At 39.6% G+C, this 18,324-nt stretch overlaps 1 protein-coding gene across 1 annotated transcript in view; it reads right to left on the bottom strand.

Annotated features, from left to right (window-relative positions):
• Positions 1-81: 81 nt before the first annotated feature.
• LOC127515652 (collagen alpha-1(XXV) chain) overlaps positions 82-18,324 on the bottom strand; it is a 378,235-nt gene continuing 359,992 nt past the window's right edge. Inside the window, exons 32-34 of the mRNA XM_051899532.1 lie at positions 5,616-5,693; positions 4,242-4,280; positions 82-3,374 (exon numbers count right to left, since the gene is read on the bottom strand). Coding sequence (XP_051755492.1) covers positions 3,348-3,374; positions 4,242-4,280; positions 5,616-5,693 — 144 coding nt within the window. The 3' untranslated portion in view covers positions 82-3,347. The remainder of the gene's footprint in view (positions 3,375-4,241; positions 4,281-5,615; positions 5,694-18,324) is intronic.

The raw sequence follows: 18,324 nt of genomic DNA, 5'->3' as shown, positions 1-18,324 counted from the left end.
TCACGGTCAATATCAGTTTAATCACTATTGCAAAAATGGACCGTTCTCTCCACTCTAAATGTAGATTACAGTGATCAAACACTTGGAAAAAAACAGATTTTATTTGGCTCCAACAGAATATCACATAACATGAGTTTGAAATTAAGTGTCCAGAGCCATGGACACGCACAACAATTAACAATCTTGTGGCAATTAGTAAAAATTAATAGCATATAGCACAAGAATTGAGAAATGTGAGAAATAACAGAGATTTTTACAGATTTTTTTTGCAGTTCAAAAGTTTTAGATCGGTAAGATTTTTTAAAAGGTTTTTAAAAGAAGTCTCCTCTGCTCACCAAGGCTGCATTTAATTGATCAAAAGTGACAGTAATAATAAATGTTTCTTGAGCAGCAAATTAGCATATTAGAACGATTTCTGAAGGATCATGTGACACTGAAGACTGGAGTAATGATGCTCAAATTTCAGCTTTGCCAACAGAAATAAATTGCATTTTAAAATATATTCAAATAGAAAACAGTTATGTTAAATTGTAAAAATATTTCACATTATTACTGTTTTTGCTGTATTTTGGATCAAATAAATGCAGCCCTGGTGAGCAGAAAATACTTTTTTAAAAAACATTACAAATCTTGCAGATCTAATATACATTATATATAACTGATAATTTGATAATCACAGCAAACAAATTCACAATTTTCACTACAATAACACGATCAAATTATGAACAATATATTTTGTTCAAATCTTTGTCTCTCTCTGTGTGTGTGTGTCTACATCTGCAACATATGTATCTACATTTGGGGGAAATCAATCAATTGGAGCACAAGGTAAATCAAACAAGCAGTTGAAACATTGAACAAACACATATCTAGAAAATCATAAATTGTCATAACTTACAAAGATTAGGAAAACAAAGTAATTGAATTTTCTGTAATAAACCTATCTTGGTGGAAAAAGAGGAAAACAAAACAAGGAAATGTTTTCAGAAATGCATGGTTTGAAAGTTAAACGAATGAGCAAACATTAGTTTGAAAGTCACATTTGGCCCATGCCTTTCTATATATATAAATATATATATATATAAAAATCTCTTTAAAAACATTGTGACGTTATAATAGTAACAATAAATGAACACAAATGAAATGTTTATGAAAATGTCTATACATGTTTATGAAAATGTGAAAAATTCAAAATTTTGAAAACAAATACACTGCCAGGCCAAAAAAAAAAAAAAAAAAAAAAATTAAATAGGCAGATACTTAAGAGTCTATGACTGGATCATTATTACAGTGATTATGTTTCTATCATGTTATGTTAGATAACAGTTATTCTAACCCTAATTGATGGGGTGTGTAGCTTTTCATTTCTTAAACAACCATGTTGGAAGACACATCATGACCATGTCAAGATCGGGCTCAAATTGTGAAAGAATGGTTGGGAGGGAGCATGAAGAATCATTCATTTTCACACATGAATTGGCACCTCTGAGTCCAGACCTTAAATTCATTGAAAGTCTTTGGGATGTGCTGGAGTAGACTTTACAGAGTGCTTGACTCTTGCATTGTCAATAACCAAAAATTGAGTCACCTCTTGATGGAAATAAATGATGAAAAGCTTAATGAAAAGATACACACTCCATCAATTAGGGTTAGAAGTTGCAAAACATTATAACATGCTAAAATCATTATAATCAATGCAGTAATGATCCAGTCATAGACTATTTAAATCCAAACAGTGACTTTTTTTTTTTTTTTTTTTGGCCAGGCATTGAATTTGAAATATCCAGCTTAGCCATTTCTGTTTTCAGTCTCAATGTGGCAGAGTAACTGGCATCAAAACACATCTGTGTATGGTGCACATTACATCAGTACATAAAAAAAGAAATATAAATTGCACTTTAAAAAAAAGGAAAAATATTTAACTGTGCATTTATAGTCCACTATACATATATTAATCTAAATTTAATGCAACAAGAGATGGAGAGAAAGAATGAAAAAGAGAAAAAAGAAGTAGAGACATTCCATTTCAGATTCATTCCAGTTACATTTCAGATTAATTCCTTCAAATTTCCAGTCAATATTTCATCAAAATCTTGTCATCAGAACTATAATCATCACACTGTCTGCAACTGCATCTGAGCATGAACAGAAGTAAAACACCTTATGGTGAAAGGTATTTCAACTTTCATATTATCAGGAATACCTGCTGAATGTTGCAGTATAGCAAGTAAAAGGAAAAAAAAAAGAAAGAAAAAAAAAGAAAAAAAGTAAGAAACAGCCAAAAAAGAAATTACAATTATTATTATTATTAAATTATCTAATAATCATTAAATTCAGTAAATACAAAACTTCTTTCAGTACAACATTTCTGCATTGTTGTTATCATGATCTTAAATGCCCATCAGAGGTTGAGAGAAACCATAATCCTGCCACCTCCAGACAGAAAACCCATTATAACACCAGCAGTGCTGTGATCATGCATGTTTTAATGTATCAATTGTGGCTGAAGCCTCATTAAAAAGTTTAAAGTAATAGTCAAAATGGTTTTAAAGCTGTAAAAATAAATGAACTCTGGAATGTAGCGGTGCTGGCATATTATAGGCTATAAAATGATAATCATTGCTGACTAAGGCATGTTTGCACCTTGTACTGTACATTAACATTGTATTTGATTGTGGCGACTAATACTGATTGATTTTGAATGTTTTTGTTATGGTTACTCAGAATTTCAGTGCCACAAAACCACAGTCCCCCAACTTTCCCATTCCCTTAGACACCCCAAGAAAGTCATGAAGAATATAACACTTTCAGCTCCAACAATACATGAACAGCATTTATGAGCCTTTATAGCTGCTAAAGATACACTGAAATGTTATCTCTACAACTCAAAGATTACAAAAGAAATAATTATTCTCAAAAAAGGAAGGAATGACAAATTACTTCATGCACAAATACACAAAATGAACAAATCAAACAATGAGCAAAAAGTCATAATTAAAGATATGCCATCCTGCTGTTCTCAGTAGATCTGTGTAGCTCACTGCTACGAAAAGAACCCCACTGACAAGAGAACAAACATAGCTTTGCCAGTGGAGGGATGAATGTAGCAACTTCCCATGCTCACGTACACCATCCTTTTTCAAGGATTTCTGAGTTTCAGCTGCCTAGCTTACTCTGGAGCAGCCGTAGATGGTGGATGCATCTTGTGTCCTGCTCTTTGGATAATTTGAATTTGTAAGTTGTCACTCTCACTACAAGGCAGAGCAACGGCAAGGCGCAGGAGGGCCAGATGCCACACTGACCTCTTTGCAATAAAGAAATCCAGCAATCACGCTTTTCTGGCTTTCTCAAGCCACCAGCCAAGGTGTGACACCCTTTATAAGGTGAAAACAAAAGAAAAATGAACCCCCTCTAAATAAATACATCTTTTTGATTCGATCTGAAAGACAGGCGGTTAGTGATTTGCAGAAGCCATTCACTTTGACCACACCACACCAAGTGATATGTATACATACTTCAAATTGGCATCATGCTTGTTTCAGGGTGTGTGGATAGAGTCTTTAGTCATTTAAGCTGGTAGTATGGATGGTGTGGAGAAAAAACGGCAAACACACTAAGATCTTGTTTAAGAGCCAAAGCTGATCCCTTAGTCGCTTCCTCCTCCTCCTTTCGGTTTACCCTGTTAGTCTGTTTTGGTATCCACGCTCATTCTGGGCCATGCAAAGCTGGGCAAACATGCCCTTGTGAATAAGAGTTTCTTGCTGGTCAAGTCAATTCCACAGTGTTGATGTGAATATAACGCACATTGCCATGAGCACACAGAAGTGACAGGAGCGGCTACGTGTGAGCTTCATGACTTGTTTTTTTTTTTTTTTTTTTATATGTATACATACATCCACTTTCCTTTATATATTTTTTTTTCACTTAATTGTTTCAGGAATTTAAAAAAAAAAATATATAAATACAAAAAAGTAAATCTTTATTTATAAACTCCATGCGTTTTGTGTTAGACTGATCACTGAAAAGAAAACAAAGACGTAAATGTTTTAATATACGGAGAAATAGTAAAGACAGTTTCAAAGGCCAAAGGATGTTACCACTCACTGGCTTATATATGAACAAATAACTTAAACTTCATGCTGTTATTATGTCAACGGAGCTGTGGAAAGCTCGTTATCCCTAACATTTATCCACACTTTACAAAATGTCTATAAGCTTTTTGAGGATCTTCTTAAAATTACCTTCTGCCAACAGCCTGGCATTGGAAGTCCATCTGGGCCCTGTAGTGAGAAAAAAACAACAAAAAACAGACAAAAACAGGAAATATGCAGCGTCAGTTTATACGTTTAAGAATGTGTGTTTTTCTTTTCATTTCCTTAATAAATAAATATATTAAAGTTTAAACAGGCTTTTGAGGTATTATGTTTAACTAAACTGAAACCCCAAAGTGGCTAACCATAACCATGTGTTAACTCATGTATTTTGTGAAACTGCCAGTCAATGGTGCATGCAAAGTCAATATTATACAATTAAAAAAAAATAAACAAACCACTTTCATATATTAATTTATACTGAAACAAACCAGACATGGTAATGAGAAGCAAGCTAACTGATTAAAAAAATAAAGCAATTCTGAATTGGCCATGTGAATAGTAAGATGTGTTATTGACACTACAAACACTTAGTCTTTGATCAAACATTGTAAATACTCATAAGAAAAAGTCAAACTAAACTACTCATATCATTAATAATTGTAATAATTAAGTAGGACTCCTATACTGCATATATAGGGTGAATTCAGGTTGACTGGGACACTTTTTCCCAGTCATCTCAATGGCAAAAAGTGTCCCAATCACCCTGAATTCACCCTACTTTATACATACATGCTCTAATGTTCTACCTTTCTTTTAATAATGACGCGTTCATTCAGATATGAAAATGACAGTCAAATGTATAGTTATCTGAAGTCATTAAACATGGTGATTCAGGATGTGGATTGAAGAGTCTTTTTTTTTCTTCTTTAGGATTGAGTGCCCAATTGGAACAGGGAGGGAACAGGAGAGGGTAAAAGGCTGGAGGAGAGAGACTCATGCTGACACTGAACTAAATAACCTCTCAGGAATGGTTTGGCACAAGATGGATTATTTAGGGGATCTAAGGTTAATTACGACTGGTTAATCTTAGAGGAGAGCAAACACTATTCAATAAGCAGAAAGAGTATGGTACTTAATTTTTTTACTCAGGAAAACCAGAATAAGATTTAATGTTATTCCAGCAGGTGAGAAAATCACTAAAAATATGATATTGGTGCGAGTGAATGCAGTTTTCAGTAAAAATTACACAGAAGGGTGAATTAAACTATTAGGGAATAAATGAGAGCTATTGATGCTAATATACAGTTGGGAAAAACATGTTAAAATGTCTTTGACTTTACCTGTAGAATGCAGGGATGCAGTACAGTTAAAAGTGAAATGGCAATGACATACTGTAAGCTCAGCTCCACTATTTATAAGCCATGTATGGATGTTAAAAAAAGCATGGATGAGAGGTGCTCAGCGGTGTGGGTGCAGAGTTGGCAGCATGCACAGGAGAGGTAGGAAAACAGGATACTGTACCAATTGGCACGGGGCATCCAGCCCATCCAGGCCAGGCTGACCTGGCTCGCCCTTTTCACCCTTAAAGCCCCGGAAACCCTGTGTCATAGAAACGGAACTAGGAGTGTTACTAGGATAGAGGCTGCAGGCACCCTTCCGGCCACCCGTTGAGAGGGCACGGCACAGGGCAGAGAGGAGTGGCCCAGTGGTTTCTTGGTAATCATGTTTACCACCTTTCCTTAATATGAACAATGTCTTACCCTAAAAGAGACCAATTTGTCCAGGCTTTTGTCCTAGAAAATACCTTGCGTGGTTTGTAAGATTTAGGAATTCCATTTTTTTTTTCAGGAAGCTCCATTTTTTAAAAAATGTTGGAAGTATTTGTTTTGGCAAAACAATATATATTTCAGATATCAAGGATGAGGTGGGTTGCCACTTTGACCACGGGACAACTCTTCCCTTAAGGGTCCGCTGTCTTACTTCAGGGGCAGTTTTCCAGCTCTTAGCTGGGACATACCAGTGGGCAGGGTGCATCTAATCCGGGGGCACCCTGTTCTCCTTTCTCCCCCTTAGGCCCCTTTTTGCCCTTCTTTCCCTTCTCCCCCTGTGGACACAATAGTTTGGTCAGCTGAAGAATATGTCTGATCAGAGTTCGTAAAGTATTTTAAAATGTGTACAGTGTTTTGAGACCAGTATTTTGTGTGTGTGTGTGTGTGTGTGTTTAAATTAAACTATGTATTTAAAGCCACATTTAGTATTTTTTTGTTTATGTTATTGGTTGGTAGTCTTGGAGTTGAAACTTGGTGGTGTGGATACAGCATAACGCAAAAGCTGTATGCCACTGTAAATATGCTATATTCATTTATTTTAAGGGATAGTTCACCCAAAAATGAAAATTCTATCATTAATTACTTTTGTTCATCTTCGGAACACAAATGAAGATCTTTCTGATGAAATCTGAGAGCTTTGCAACTTTGACGCTTCAAAAAGTTCATAAAGAGATTGTAAAACTAATCCATGAATTGAGTGATTTAGTCCAAATTGACATGATCACTTTATATGCTGAACAGATTGATTTTAAGCTTTTATATAAACATTTATCAACTTACACATCAGTTGTGGGAAATGGAAGCTCAAGCGTGTTTGCTTGATGTGAGAGAACGAGTGAAGTTCATTCTTGTGTGTTACGCGGCACGTTTGAGCTTCCACAAGAAACAATGAGGTTTGTTCTTGCGCGTCACGCAGTTTCAGTTGAGCTTCTGTTTATGTTCCCTGATCATTTTTTATGTGAATAAATGCATAAATTAAATCTGTTCATCCTATAAAGCGATTGAGTGTCTTTATAAAATTTGGACTAAACCACTCAATTCATATACCGTAGATTAGTTTTACGATCTCTTTATGAACTTTTTGAAACCTCAAAGTGGTAGTTGTGCAGCTGTCAAATCTATCTATCTATCTATCTATCTATCTATCTATCTATCTATCTAATATGGGGGAGTGCATTTAATAGGCTTAAATGGAGTCATGTACATGAATTTAAACATTTTTTATTATTAATTTCTTTAGGGGTATTTAATGAAAACTACTAAAACTACTAAAACCTAATATATTCTAACAATAATCAGTCTTATTTTCTAAACTGTCACAATATATAGAATTCAATGCATAACTGAATGAAACGTATAGTAACTACATTCAAACATCCATTATAGTTTTACTGAAAAGTGTTACTAGGAAGGGAAGCTTGTGAGGGAGGCTTCGAGGGAAAGGAAAAGTTAGATGGGAATACCAGGAAGTGGGATGAGAGTTGGTCAATTACAGATGAAGGGAAAAGGATTGACAGCAGTCTTACAGGGCACAAGGGAAGAGAAAGAGAAGCAGGGAAATACCCCACAACAGCACCACCGCCCAACAAACAGATAAAAGAAACTGTATCATGTCATGACAAACACAGAAAAGTCAGTTCCTTCTTTGCTGCTTGGTTACAACACTAAATTAAACATTATGCATGAATTAAACATTATACACAAACAGCTCAACCTGCTTGATATTCCAAGAGATTACATTCATTTTAAATTTTAAATGATGAAAATAAAGAAAAATGAATTGATGGTGATTGATTAAATACCAAAAACAAATGCAATGAAATGCTATGTGCGCACATATTTATAAGAAAGAGATACAGTTAGGAACATGACAAACTGGAAATATAGCCGCAAGCAGCAATTATCAGGGTCCAAGCACAAACAACTCATGAAGACGATACAGTTATACAATGGCCATGTCTTTAAGTGTCGCTGTATGGAAGTATTATTTTATGTAGTCTACTATTTTACAATAGACAAATATTATTATCTCCTTATTTTAATTGAACATACATTCAGTCATGTAGGCAACTTTGGAGATCAGTTTGCAAACTTATTTTGCAAACTGATTAGACTTTTGATTTTAGATTAACTTCATTAAACTTTATGAAACTATAATGAGTTTTATGCATAGTTAATCTGTTGAACCATTTACACAAATTTAAACTATGAGACATATTAGTTAAAATGTAAAATAGCTTGTTATAGCGCCACCCTGTGGCCGATTTTCAAAAAATGTGGAATACAAATTTTTTTTTTTACACAATGTATGCATATTCAGATTTGATGTTATTAGCTGCTGAAATTTTTTCGGCGGCTGGCAACCATGTTTTTTGAAGTATCTTGAGTCATATTAGATGATATGTTAGGACATCCACCAAAGAAGCAGCAAGTGCTTGAATTTCATGGATCATACGGCTGCAGAGTTATAGTGGTTTTTCAGTTGTAGTGCCATTTATTAGTAGATTTTCGAAACTTAGTGTGCATCATCAAGTCAAGTCAAGCCTGTTCTTATTCCTGACACTCGTTTGTCTCCTTGGTTACCATGATTATTAGTTCATTAGTTTCAGCTGTGTTCACCCCATCACCATCTGAATTTATGTCACTCTGTTTTAGTTCTCAGTTGTCCAGTCTCATTTCATGTTATGTGTGTGTACCCTGCCACCTGTTTACATTTGTACCTGTTTGGATTATTCTATTAAACTGTGTTGGAACTTTATTCGTCTTCATCTGCCTGTCTACACACACCCGTTATATTAGGTCATTTAGTTCATCATCAGAACTCAAATTTTGTGCAAATTGATACGGCCTTCAGCTTCAAAATCAGAAGATTTTTTTTTTTTTTTTTATTCTAGTCTGTATGGTTGCGGAGATCTGAGCAAAATGTAAAAGTACTTTACCTACCATGGTTTGATTGGTATGTGTTTGTATGTGCACCTGAGTAGTGAGGGGCAGTTGGGACCATCCTGCTGCCAAATTTGTTTCTGAGACTTTGATTTGTGAACACCATGTTCATTCATCTGGCCAGAGGACAACTAGTCCCCCAACTGAGCCTGCTTTCTCCCAAGGTTTTTTTTTTTTTCTCCATTTCTGTCACCAATAGAGTTTGTGTTCTTTGCCACAGTCGCCTTTATTAATTTATTAACCCGATTAACTTTACACAGTTATTGAACCACACTATATCAACACTGAACTGATTTCAACTGGATAATATCAGTTTACTATTGTCTTTTGAGAGCTGCTTTACAGCAGAATTGAATTCTGTTTGCATCACTGAATCAGTATTTTCCTGTTTATTACTGCAAATCTGCTTTGAAACTGCTTTGAATCTGTATTGTTTAAAGTGCTATATAAATAAAGGTGACTTGACGACTTGACTGAATAATAATAATGTAATAAACTTTTGACCAATATGTGGCAGTTACTAAGGCTACATCCACACGAAGCCAGAGCTTTCCCTATCCGATCTTTTTTTCCCCTCGTCTCAAGAAATATCTGCGTACACACGAAACCACTGAAACCGACACAAGTAAACATGCCAGACCAGTATCTGGCGCTGTAATTCTGCCACAGGGATACACTAAAAATGGAGAATAAGAATAAGACACATAAACCTTGTGCGTTGTATACAAACTTTAGTAAAGCTTAGAAATAAATCTTTAGTTTAGTAAAGCTAATAGGCTCAGTAGCTTCTGCAGCAGGAACACAAGCATGTAGTCTGCTATTGTTGTTGTTGTTTATGTTACGTGACGTGACGTTCCAATACTTTTTCAGTATCTTCCAGGCACGGTGCCGATGGCACATACAGAGTTCCATAACAATATGTTAATGCGTTTGTAAAAAAGCATTTTACAAAAAAATTCAAAATGGCCGTAGCTCAAAATGGCCAACATGGAAAAACTGGGTATCATTCAACTAGGTATGCTGCACTGAATCAAAAGAGTTTTATAATTTTTTGGGCAAACCATTCAGAAGTCATAAGCAAAAATAGCCATTTTCCAGTAGGTGCTGATGTGCCAAAATGATGCAAGTAGCCTCAGGTCATGCTTGTGATGACATGTACCAAGATTAGTCTCAATATACTAAAGCATTGTGGAGATACAGCCTTGCATCCATTTTGACCATCCATTTGAGAAGAAATTGGTCTATCAAAAAGCATTTATTAACTTTTTGCCAGGGGACTTCCGGTTAAGAGGGCTAATGGAGTAGACGTGTTTGTTTCCCGCTCCCATATTTTCTAGTCCAATCTAACATTTTAAGCCCATTTAATCATGCTTTTTTTAGGTTCAAACAAACAATCTATCACACACTCTATAATTCTGTCTAAACATGACTTCTAAATCGGCTAAGCAGCGCAAAAAAGAAACAAAAACAAACTCTGTAGATGGCGCTTCTAGCTAGCTTAACATGGCAGCGATGGCCAAGCACCTAGAACAACACAGCCAGGCCCTATCGGTGGAATTTAAAACAGCCATCTCAACACTCAAGGAGAAGATTGACAGCATTCAGACCACGTCGTCAGATCACACACATAAAATTGCTTCGCTCAAATCGAGTGCCAATGATTTAGACGAGCGGGTACGAGCATTGGAAGCGACCTGCGCCACACCGGCTGAGAGTAGTGCGAAGCTACAAGATAAAGTTGTGAATCTTGAACTGCATAGCTGCTGTAACAATATTCGGATTGTGGGCTTACTGGAATCACTCGAAGGGCCGCGTCTTTAAGTTTTCTTTGCGCAAGTTCTCGTAGACATTTTGGAGAGAGACCAGTCATCATCTGGCTCCATCACTACCGTCAATAAGAGCTGATCATCCATGAGGCTTGAGCCAAAAGAGGCAAACTGGTTTACCAAGGCAGCCCAGTCATCAAGGTTTCTTTTTCCTTATACTATTGTATTGCAAAATCACTTGGTTGCAGAAGCACATATATAGCAATTTAAAAAAACATTCCCTGTTGAAAAAACCAGCATATGCTGGTTAAGGTAGGTTTTGAAGCTGGTATGCTGGTTTGAGCTGGTTTATGCTGGACAAGTGCTGGTCCTATGCTGGTCCTATGCTGGTCCTAAGCTAGTCCAGGACCAGTATAGGACCAGCATAAACCAGTATACCAGCTTCAAAACCTACCTTATGTAACGATTAGTCCAGACTGAAGGCGAGATGATGAACCCAAGTGCAGTTTATTGTATCAGAGTGAACAAACAAACCAAGCAATCAGTTGACATGAACTTGAACAGACTTGACTTGACAATAAGACTCACCAACAGCAGGGTTACAATAACAATACACGACAAAGTAACATGGGGAAGACAATGGCTTAAATACATGAACATAGTGAACACATGACTATGGCAACCAATGGGGAAGTGACACAAGGAACAAGGGAACCAATGACAGAACAGAACTCAGAAACACATGACCATAAACAACCAATGAGAACATGACACATAGACTAAGGGAGAACAAGAGGAGCAAGGGAAGCATGGCACAAACAAGCAACAAGAATAAAACTACAAAATAAAAGACATGAAAACATGAACATGAAAACAAGAACATGAACAAAACCCAAAACTAGACATTACAGAAACCCCCTTTCTAAGGGCGGCTCCTGACGCCCAACATAAACCAAAATAGGACAGTCCAGGAGGGTGGTGGAGCGGAGGCGGTCTTGGGGGAGGGATGGTGGGCCAGGCCCGTGCAAGGGGACAGGACCTGGACCGCGGCATGACAATGGCGGGCCTGGGTCATGGAGTAGAGGTGGAGCGTGGGCGGACTAGGACCTTGGAGCAGTGGTGGGCTTGGATCATGGAGGAGTAGTGGGCCTGGATCATGGTGCAATGGTGGTCCAAGCTCCACAACCGCTGGAGCTTGGTACCCATAGTCCCCCCCCAAAAAATATTTAGGGGAAACTTGGGCAGACCTGATGTGAGGGAGCTCTGGCGTGGCAGCCGTGGCGTGACGAGGCTCTGGCATGGCAGCCGTGGCGTGACGAGGCTCTGGCGTGGCGTGACAAGGCTCTGGCGCGGCAGCCGTGGCGTGACGAGGCTCTGGAGTGGCAGCCGTGGCGTGACGAGGCTCAGGCGTGGCGTGACGAGGCTCTGGCGTGGCGAGGCTCTGGCATGGCGTGACGAGGCTCTGGCGTGGCGTGACGAGGCTCTGGCGTGACAAGGCTCTGAAGTGGCAGCCGTGGCGTGACAGGGCTCAGGCGTGGCAGCCGTGGCGTGACAGGGCCCAGGCGTGGCAGCCGTGGCGTGACAGGGCTCAGGCGTGGCAGCCATCTTGGCTGAGGGCTCAGGCGTGGCAGCCATCTCGGCTGAGGGCTCAGGCGTGGCAGCCATCTCGGCTGAGTGCTCAGGCGTGGCAGCCATCTCGGCTGAGGGCTCAGGCGTGGCAGCCATCTCGGCTGAGGGCTCAGGCGTGGCAGCCATCTCGAGATGCTGATCAGGGACTGGAGTCCCCTCTGGATGCTGGTCAGGGGCTGGAGTCCCCCCTGGACGCTGGTCAGGGGTTGGAGTCCCCTCTGGACACTGGTCAGGGGTTGGAGTCCCCTCTGGACGCTGGTCAGGGGCTGGAGTCCCCTCTGGACGCTGGTCCGGGGCTGGAGCAGATGCGTGTGCAGCCCACACACATAAAATAGCCGTGGCCATAATGGTCAACGCTGCATCCTCTGGAGACTCTGGTATGGCGGCCATCTTGAGACGAGTCTCTGATGTGGAGGCCATGTTGTGAACAGAACCTGGTGTGACAGGCAAGGCGTGGACAGGCAAGGCGTGAACAGGCCCTGGCGTGGCAGGCATGGCGGGAGCGGGCATGGCGGGGGCTAGCCCTGGCGTGGCAGGCATGGAGGGAGCAGGGCATGGAGGGAGCAGGCCCTGGCGTGGCAGGCATGGAGGGAGCAGGCCCTGGCGTGGCAGGCATGGAGGGAGCAGGCCCTGGCGTTGCAGGAGTGGCAAGCATGGTGTGAACAGGCCCTGGTGTGGCAGACTTGATGGGAACAGGTACTGATCTGGGAGGCATGACATGAACTGGCCTTGGCTTGGCAGACATGGTGTGGACAGTCTGTGGCTTGGAAGGCATCACGTGAACAGTAGGTGGCTTGGCAGACATGACGTGGACAGAAACTGACCTGGCTGGCATGGAGTGAACAGGACTTGGCGTGGCGGTCTGTGGTTGTGCAGGCATGGCGTGAGCAGTCAGTGGCTGGGCTGGCATGACGTGAACTGGCTGTAGCTGCGCTGGCGTGAATAACTCCTGACACAGTGGTCGGGATGTGAAGACTCTCTGGTGTAGCGGCTGCAGTGTGCGCTGTGGGATTGTGGAACCCCTCATTCACAATTCCCACAGTAAAAGATGATCCATTGAGTAACAAAGCACGATCAATGAATTGCATCAGAGAAAAATGAATCTTCCCACCTGGTAACTTGGACCGTAAAGGTTCATTTAACCCCACGCGGAAAATGTCCTTTAGTGCCACCTCGTTAAAATGACAGAGGTTGCAAAAATCCTCCACATAATCCTCCACACTACGATTGCCCTGGCAGAGACGTAGGAGGGAAACTGCTGGGTTCATTGTAGGTCGTGTATTCTGTAACGATTAGTCCAGACTGAAGGCGAGATGATGAACCCAAGTGCAGTTTATTGTATTAGAGTGAACAAACAAACCAAGCAACCAGTTGACATGAACTTGAACAGACTTGAACTTGAACAGACTTGACTTGAACAGACTTGACTTGACAATAAGACTCACCGACAGCAGGGTTACAATAACAATACACGACAAAGTAACATGGGGAAGACAATGGCTTAAATACATGAACTTAGTGAACACATGACTATGGCAACCAATGGGGAAGTGACACAAGGAACAAGGAAACCAATGATAGAACAGAACTCAGAAACACATGTCACATAGACTAAGGGAGAACAAGAGGAGCAAGGGAAGCATGGCACAAACAAGCAACAAGAATAAAACTACAAAATAAAAGACATGAAAACATGAACATGAAAACAAGAACATGAACAAAACCCAAAACTAGACATTACACCTTACCAGCATATGCTGGTTTTTTCAACAGGGTTATTTTTTATTTATTTTTTATACTTATCTTTAATCATTTTATTTTTATTCATTTATTTTAATTTGGTGTATGTTATTAAGGGTCTTCCCTTTTGCACTTTTATGCTATAAAAGTTAAGTTTTGAACTTGTGTTCTTGTTCAAGTTTTATAGGACTTACCAATGAAACAGGGAAATGAGATCCAGAAGGATAGATTTGGTAGTGGAAGTCGAGTGCTCAGGCAAGTTAGTTGTTAAAGGTGGGTAGGGGGTGGTTCGTTGTTGGATGGGAGGCGTTAGGAAATTTGCTCTCCCTTTCACTTTTTTTTTCTTCTTTCTTTTTTTTTCTTTGTTTTTGTTCTGTTTCTTCAGTTTCTCTCCTATATTTGGATCCAAAATGCTTTCTGCCAGCTCAATGCTATCCTGTTTCGTTAACCTCTCAGAATGGTTAATACTGCCATGTCAGGGGACGGGTGCCTGCGTCTAGTGTTCTGGAACACCAAGGGAATGAACAGTGCTATCGAACTTAGTAAGATTTTAATGCACTTACGGGATCTTAAGGCAGATATTATGTTTCTACAAGAAACTCGCTTATGAACGGCAGATATTCTTCACATTAAGAGGGCTTGGATGGGTCACCTGTTTCACTCTAAATGCTCTCAGAGAGCTCACGGGGGCTGCTATCATCATTCATAAAAGATTTATGTTTGAACTCACTGAGGCTATTATTGATCCAAATGGCCGTTTTGTCATAGTCTCGGGCAAGATCCACAACATACCAGTAATCTTAGCTTCCATATATGCTCCCAACTGGGACAATGATGAGTAAGTTTATTAAAAGTAGATGAACATCATATAATTATCAGAGGGGATTTTAACCTGGTTCAAGATGTATCCCTTGACAGGTCTTCCTCTAACCAGTCTGCTCTAACCAAATCAGCCAACGTTGTGCTGAACCATGCCTCTCAACTGGGTCTCTCTGATCTTTAAAGATTAAAAAATCCTCAAGGCAAGGCTTTTTCATTCTTTTCTCATGTTCATCATACATTCTCTAGAATTGATTTTTTTTTTTTTTTTGGTAGATAATAAATTGTTACACTGTATTACCACAGGCACTTATCACACATTAGTAGTCTCTGATCATTCCCCAGTATTTATTGACATAACTTTACCTCCTAACTGACCATCACCCCCACCCTGGAGATTCAACTCCTCCAGACTGTCAGAGTGCATTTAAAGATTTCCTTTCCTCGAGGTTAATTTTTACTTCGAACTTAATCAGACTCCAGACATTAGTAGCTACACCTTATGGGAGGCTTTCAAAGCATTCATTCATGGCCAGGTAATTTCATATCCCTCACAAGTGAGGGAAGCCGTAAGACTGTCTAATGGGGCTCTGGAATGGGCACATGAGCTGGAGCAGACTCTGGAGCGGGCTCATGAGCTGGAGTGGACTCTGAAGCGGGCGCATGGGCTGGAGCAGACTCTGGAGTGGGCTCATGAGCTGGAGTGAACTCTGGAGCAGGCTCATGGGCTGGACCCATCACTGGACTCTGGTCAGGGGCTGGAGCAAATGTGTGTGTGGCCCAGACACACACAAATGCTAGCGCCATTATTGGTACTGCTATGCTCTTTGGGCTGAGATCTGGGGCTGAGGCGGTCTCTGGAGAGCATTTTAGAGTGGACTCTGGAGAGCTTTCTAAAGCCGACACTGGAGCGGACTCACGGGCTGGAGCAGACACTGGAGCGGTGGGAGTGGGGCTGGAATCCTCCGCTGGGCAGCTAGTGTTGATAGCACTGTGGTTTTCCAGCACCACTCCACAAACTCAGTGAAACTCCCCCGAGGACCCACGCTGGATAGGCGTACCTTCCACTCCTTGTTCAAACTGCTCAAGTAGAATATAATCAGTGAACAATGTGGAAAGTGAGTGAGGTATGCCAGCTGTTGGCCTCGAGGGACTGCTGTTCTTGATCCATACACATTAATTGGACTTCAGGTAGGTTTCAGTTTTGGTCTAGCTTTCTGTCAGACTTGGTGGTTGTATAAAGTGCACGACGAAGGAGATATCTTCTGGAGACTTTTAATAAAGCAATTCAAACAATAAACAGGAGAATAAACCAGGAGAATCATACCACATAACACTTGACATTAACAAAGCTAGACAAAGAACAGACAGAAACAGAGGGCTTATATACAAGGTGAACAGAGGACTAAACGAGACTAATTAACTAGGCACACCTGAACTGAGGAAACTAATCAAATCAGTAACCTAGGATACAAACAAGAGGAGAAAGGAGGAGAACTGAACTAATTAACAGACTCAAAGAATAACAAAGAAACTCAAACATGAACAGGAAGGAGAAACAGATTAAAAGAAATACTTAAAAAGTGACACTGCTCGCCTCAAGAAATCAATTCTACAACTTCCTAAAGCTAAGGGAGGCCTTGCGCTTCCCAACCTTTAGCAGTATTACTGGGCTTGTAACATCGATAAGCTTCTCTTTTGGAACAAGGATATCTACTTTGACAGTTGTTCTCCCTGGGTGCATACGGAAACTTCATCAATGAAAAGCACTCTCTATTCTGCTGTCTGTTCTCAGCTGCCCTTAGTTGTAAACAGAGTCTCAGATAATCCAGTAGTCACTAGCTCCCTTAAAATTTGGGTCCAATTTAAGAAACATAGCGGTTTACATAGTGGCTTTATCCACATGACCATCCTCAACAATTACTTGTTTCCCCTCATCTAGCATCTAGCAGGCATTTAATCTCAGTCATTTATAATTTAATAAATTCTATTAATTCGGACCTTATTGACACTCTTAAAGATACCTGGGAGCAAGATCTCAGCATTACTATTACAGAGGATCTATGGCATAACATCTTGAACCAAGTACACTCCTCTTCCATATGTGCCAGGCATGGCTTAATACAATGTAAAATACTATTCAGAGCTCACTTAATCAATGCCAACTTGGCAAAAATCTTCCCAGACAAGAGTGCTGACTGCAAGCATTCACCTGCCAACCATCTGCATGTGTTATGGACATGTCCGCAGCTGGTAACCTTTAGGTCTAATGTATTTGAGACGCTTAAAAAAGCTCTCAACATTAATATTGACCCTGACCCATTTATAGCCCTTTTTGAGGTCTCCCCTAGACCTGATTTGGTGGCCTGAGATTGTAAAGTCATTGCTTTTACTGCAATCTTGGCCAGACGGGCTATCCTTCGTAAAGGGTTAGGTCACCCAAAAATGAAAATAATGTCATTTATTACTCACCCTCATATCATTCTACACCCGTAAGAACTTCGTTCATCTTCGGAACACAAATTAAGATATTTTGATTAAATCCGATGGCTCAGTGAGGCCTGCATTCCCAGCAATGGTACTTCCTCTCTCAAGAGCCATAAAGGTACTAAAACCTTTATTTCATTACAAGCTGTATTAATCGACGCATTTTTAGACAATATTGGACCCACATCTGAATAGCAGAACTACAGAAACGTCAGTTAGCCGGTTAGCAGGAGACAGACTAGGGTGTACGTTACACAACATAACATACAAAACTACAATTTTTTTTTTTTTTTTTTTTTATATTTTGTTTAGAGTTTTGAAGTTATATTAACAAACACAAAAGTATAAAACAATAACCAACACAAGACAACAAGGACACACATTTACACAAAATAAAGGGAAGAAAAAAAAAAAAAGAACAACAACAACAACAACAACAAAAAACAACAACAACAAAAAAACCCCATCTGGATTGCCTCAGTCAGCAAAAATATACAAAATAATTATTGAGAATAAACATAACTGACAATATTCACAGTTGTTTTGTAAATCAGTTATATCACCATTAAAGAAGAACATAAAAACTGATACAAATTTAAAAAAATAAATAAATAAATAGAAAGGGATGATTACAGAGTATATTATTTTTAAACTTCCAAAAGTCTCAAGAAAGGTCCCCATGTGGCTTCAAATCTTTTTTGTGAGCCAAGCTCACCAAAACGTAACTGTTCCATTTGGATAATATAAAGCATCTCATTTAACCATCTCTGAAAACAATGAGCTTGTGAAGTTTTCCAATTGAGGAGTATTACCTTTTTGGCTGCGATTAAGCCTACCATTAGAGTGTGCTGATGAGTATGAGGGATAGTATCCATAACATCAGAATAGCCAAAAATAGCCAGATTGTGGTCAGGTTGAATGTTAATTTTGTATGCGCTTGAAAACAATTAAAAAATGTTAGACCAAAAATCATACAGAATAGGGCAAAACCAAAACAAATGTGCCAATGTCCCCTCT

Source organism: Ctenopharyngodon idella, chromosome 7 (assembly GCF_019924925.1).
Source record: "Ctenopharyngodon idella isolate HZGC_01 chromosome 7, HZGC01, whole genome shotgun sequence".
NCBI lineage: Eukaryota > Metazoa > Chordata > Actinopteri > Cypriniformes > Xenocyprididae > Ctenopharyngodon > Ctenopharyngodon idella.
This window is presented reverse-complemented; position numbering and strand designations above follow the sequence as displayed.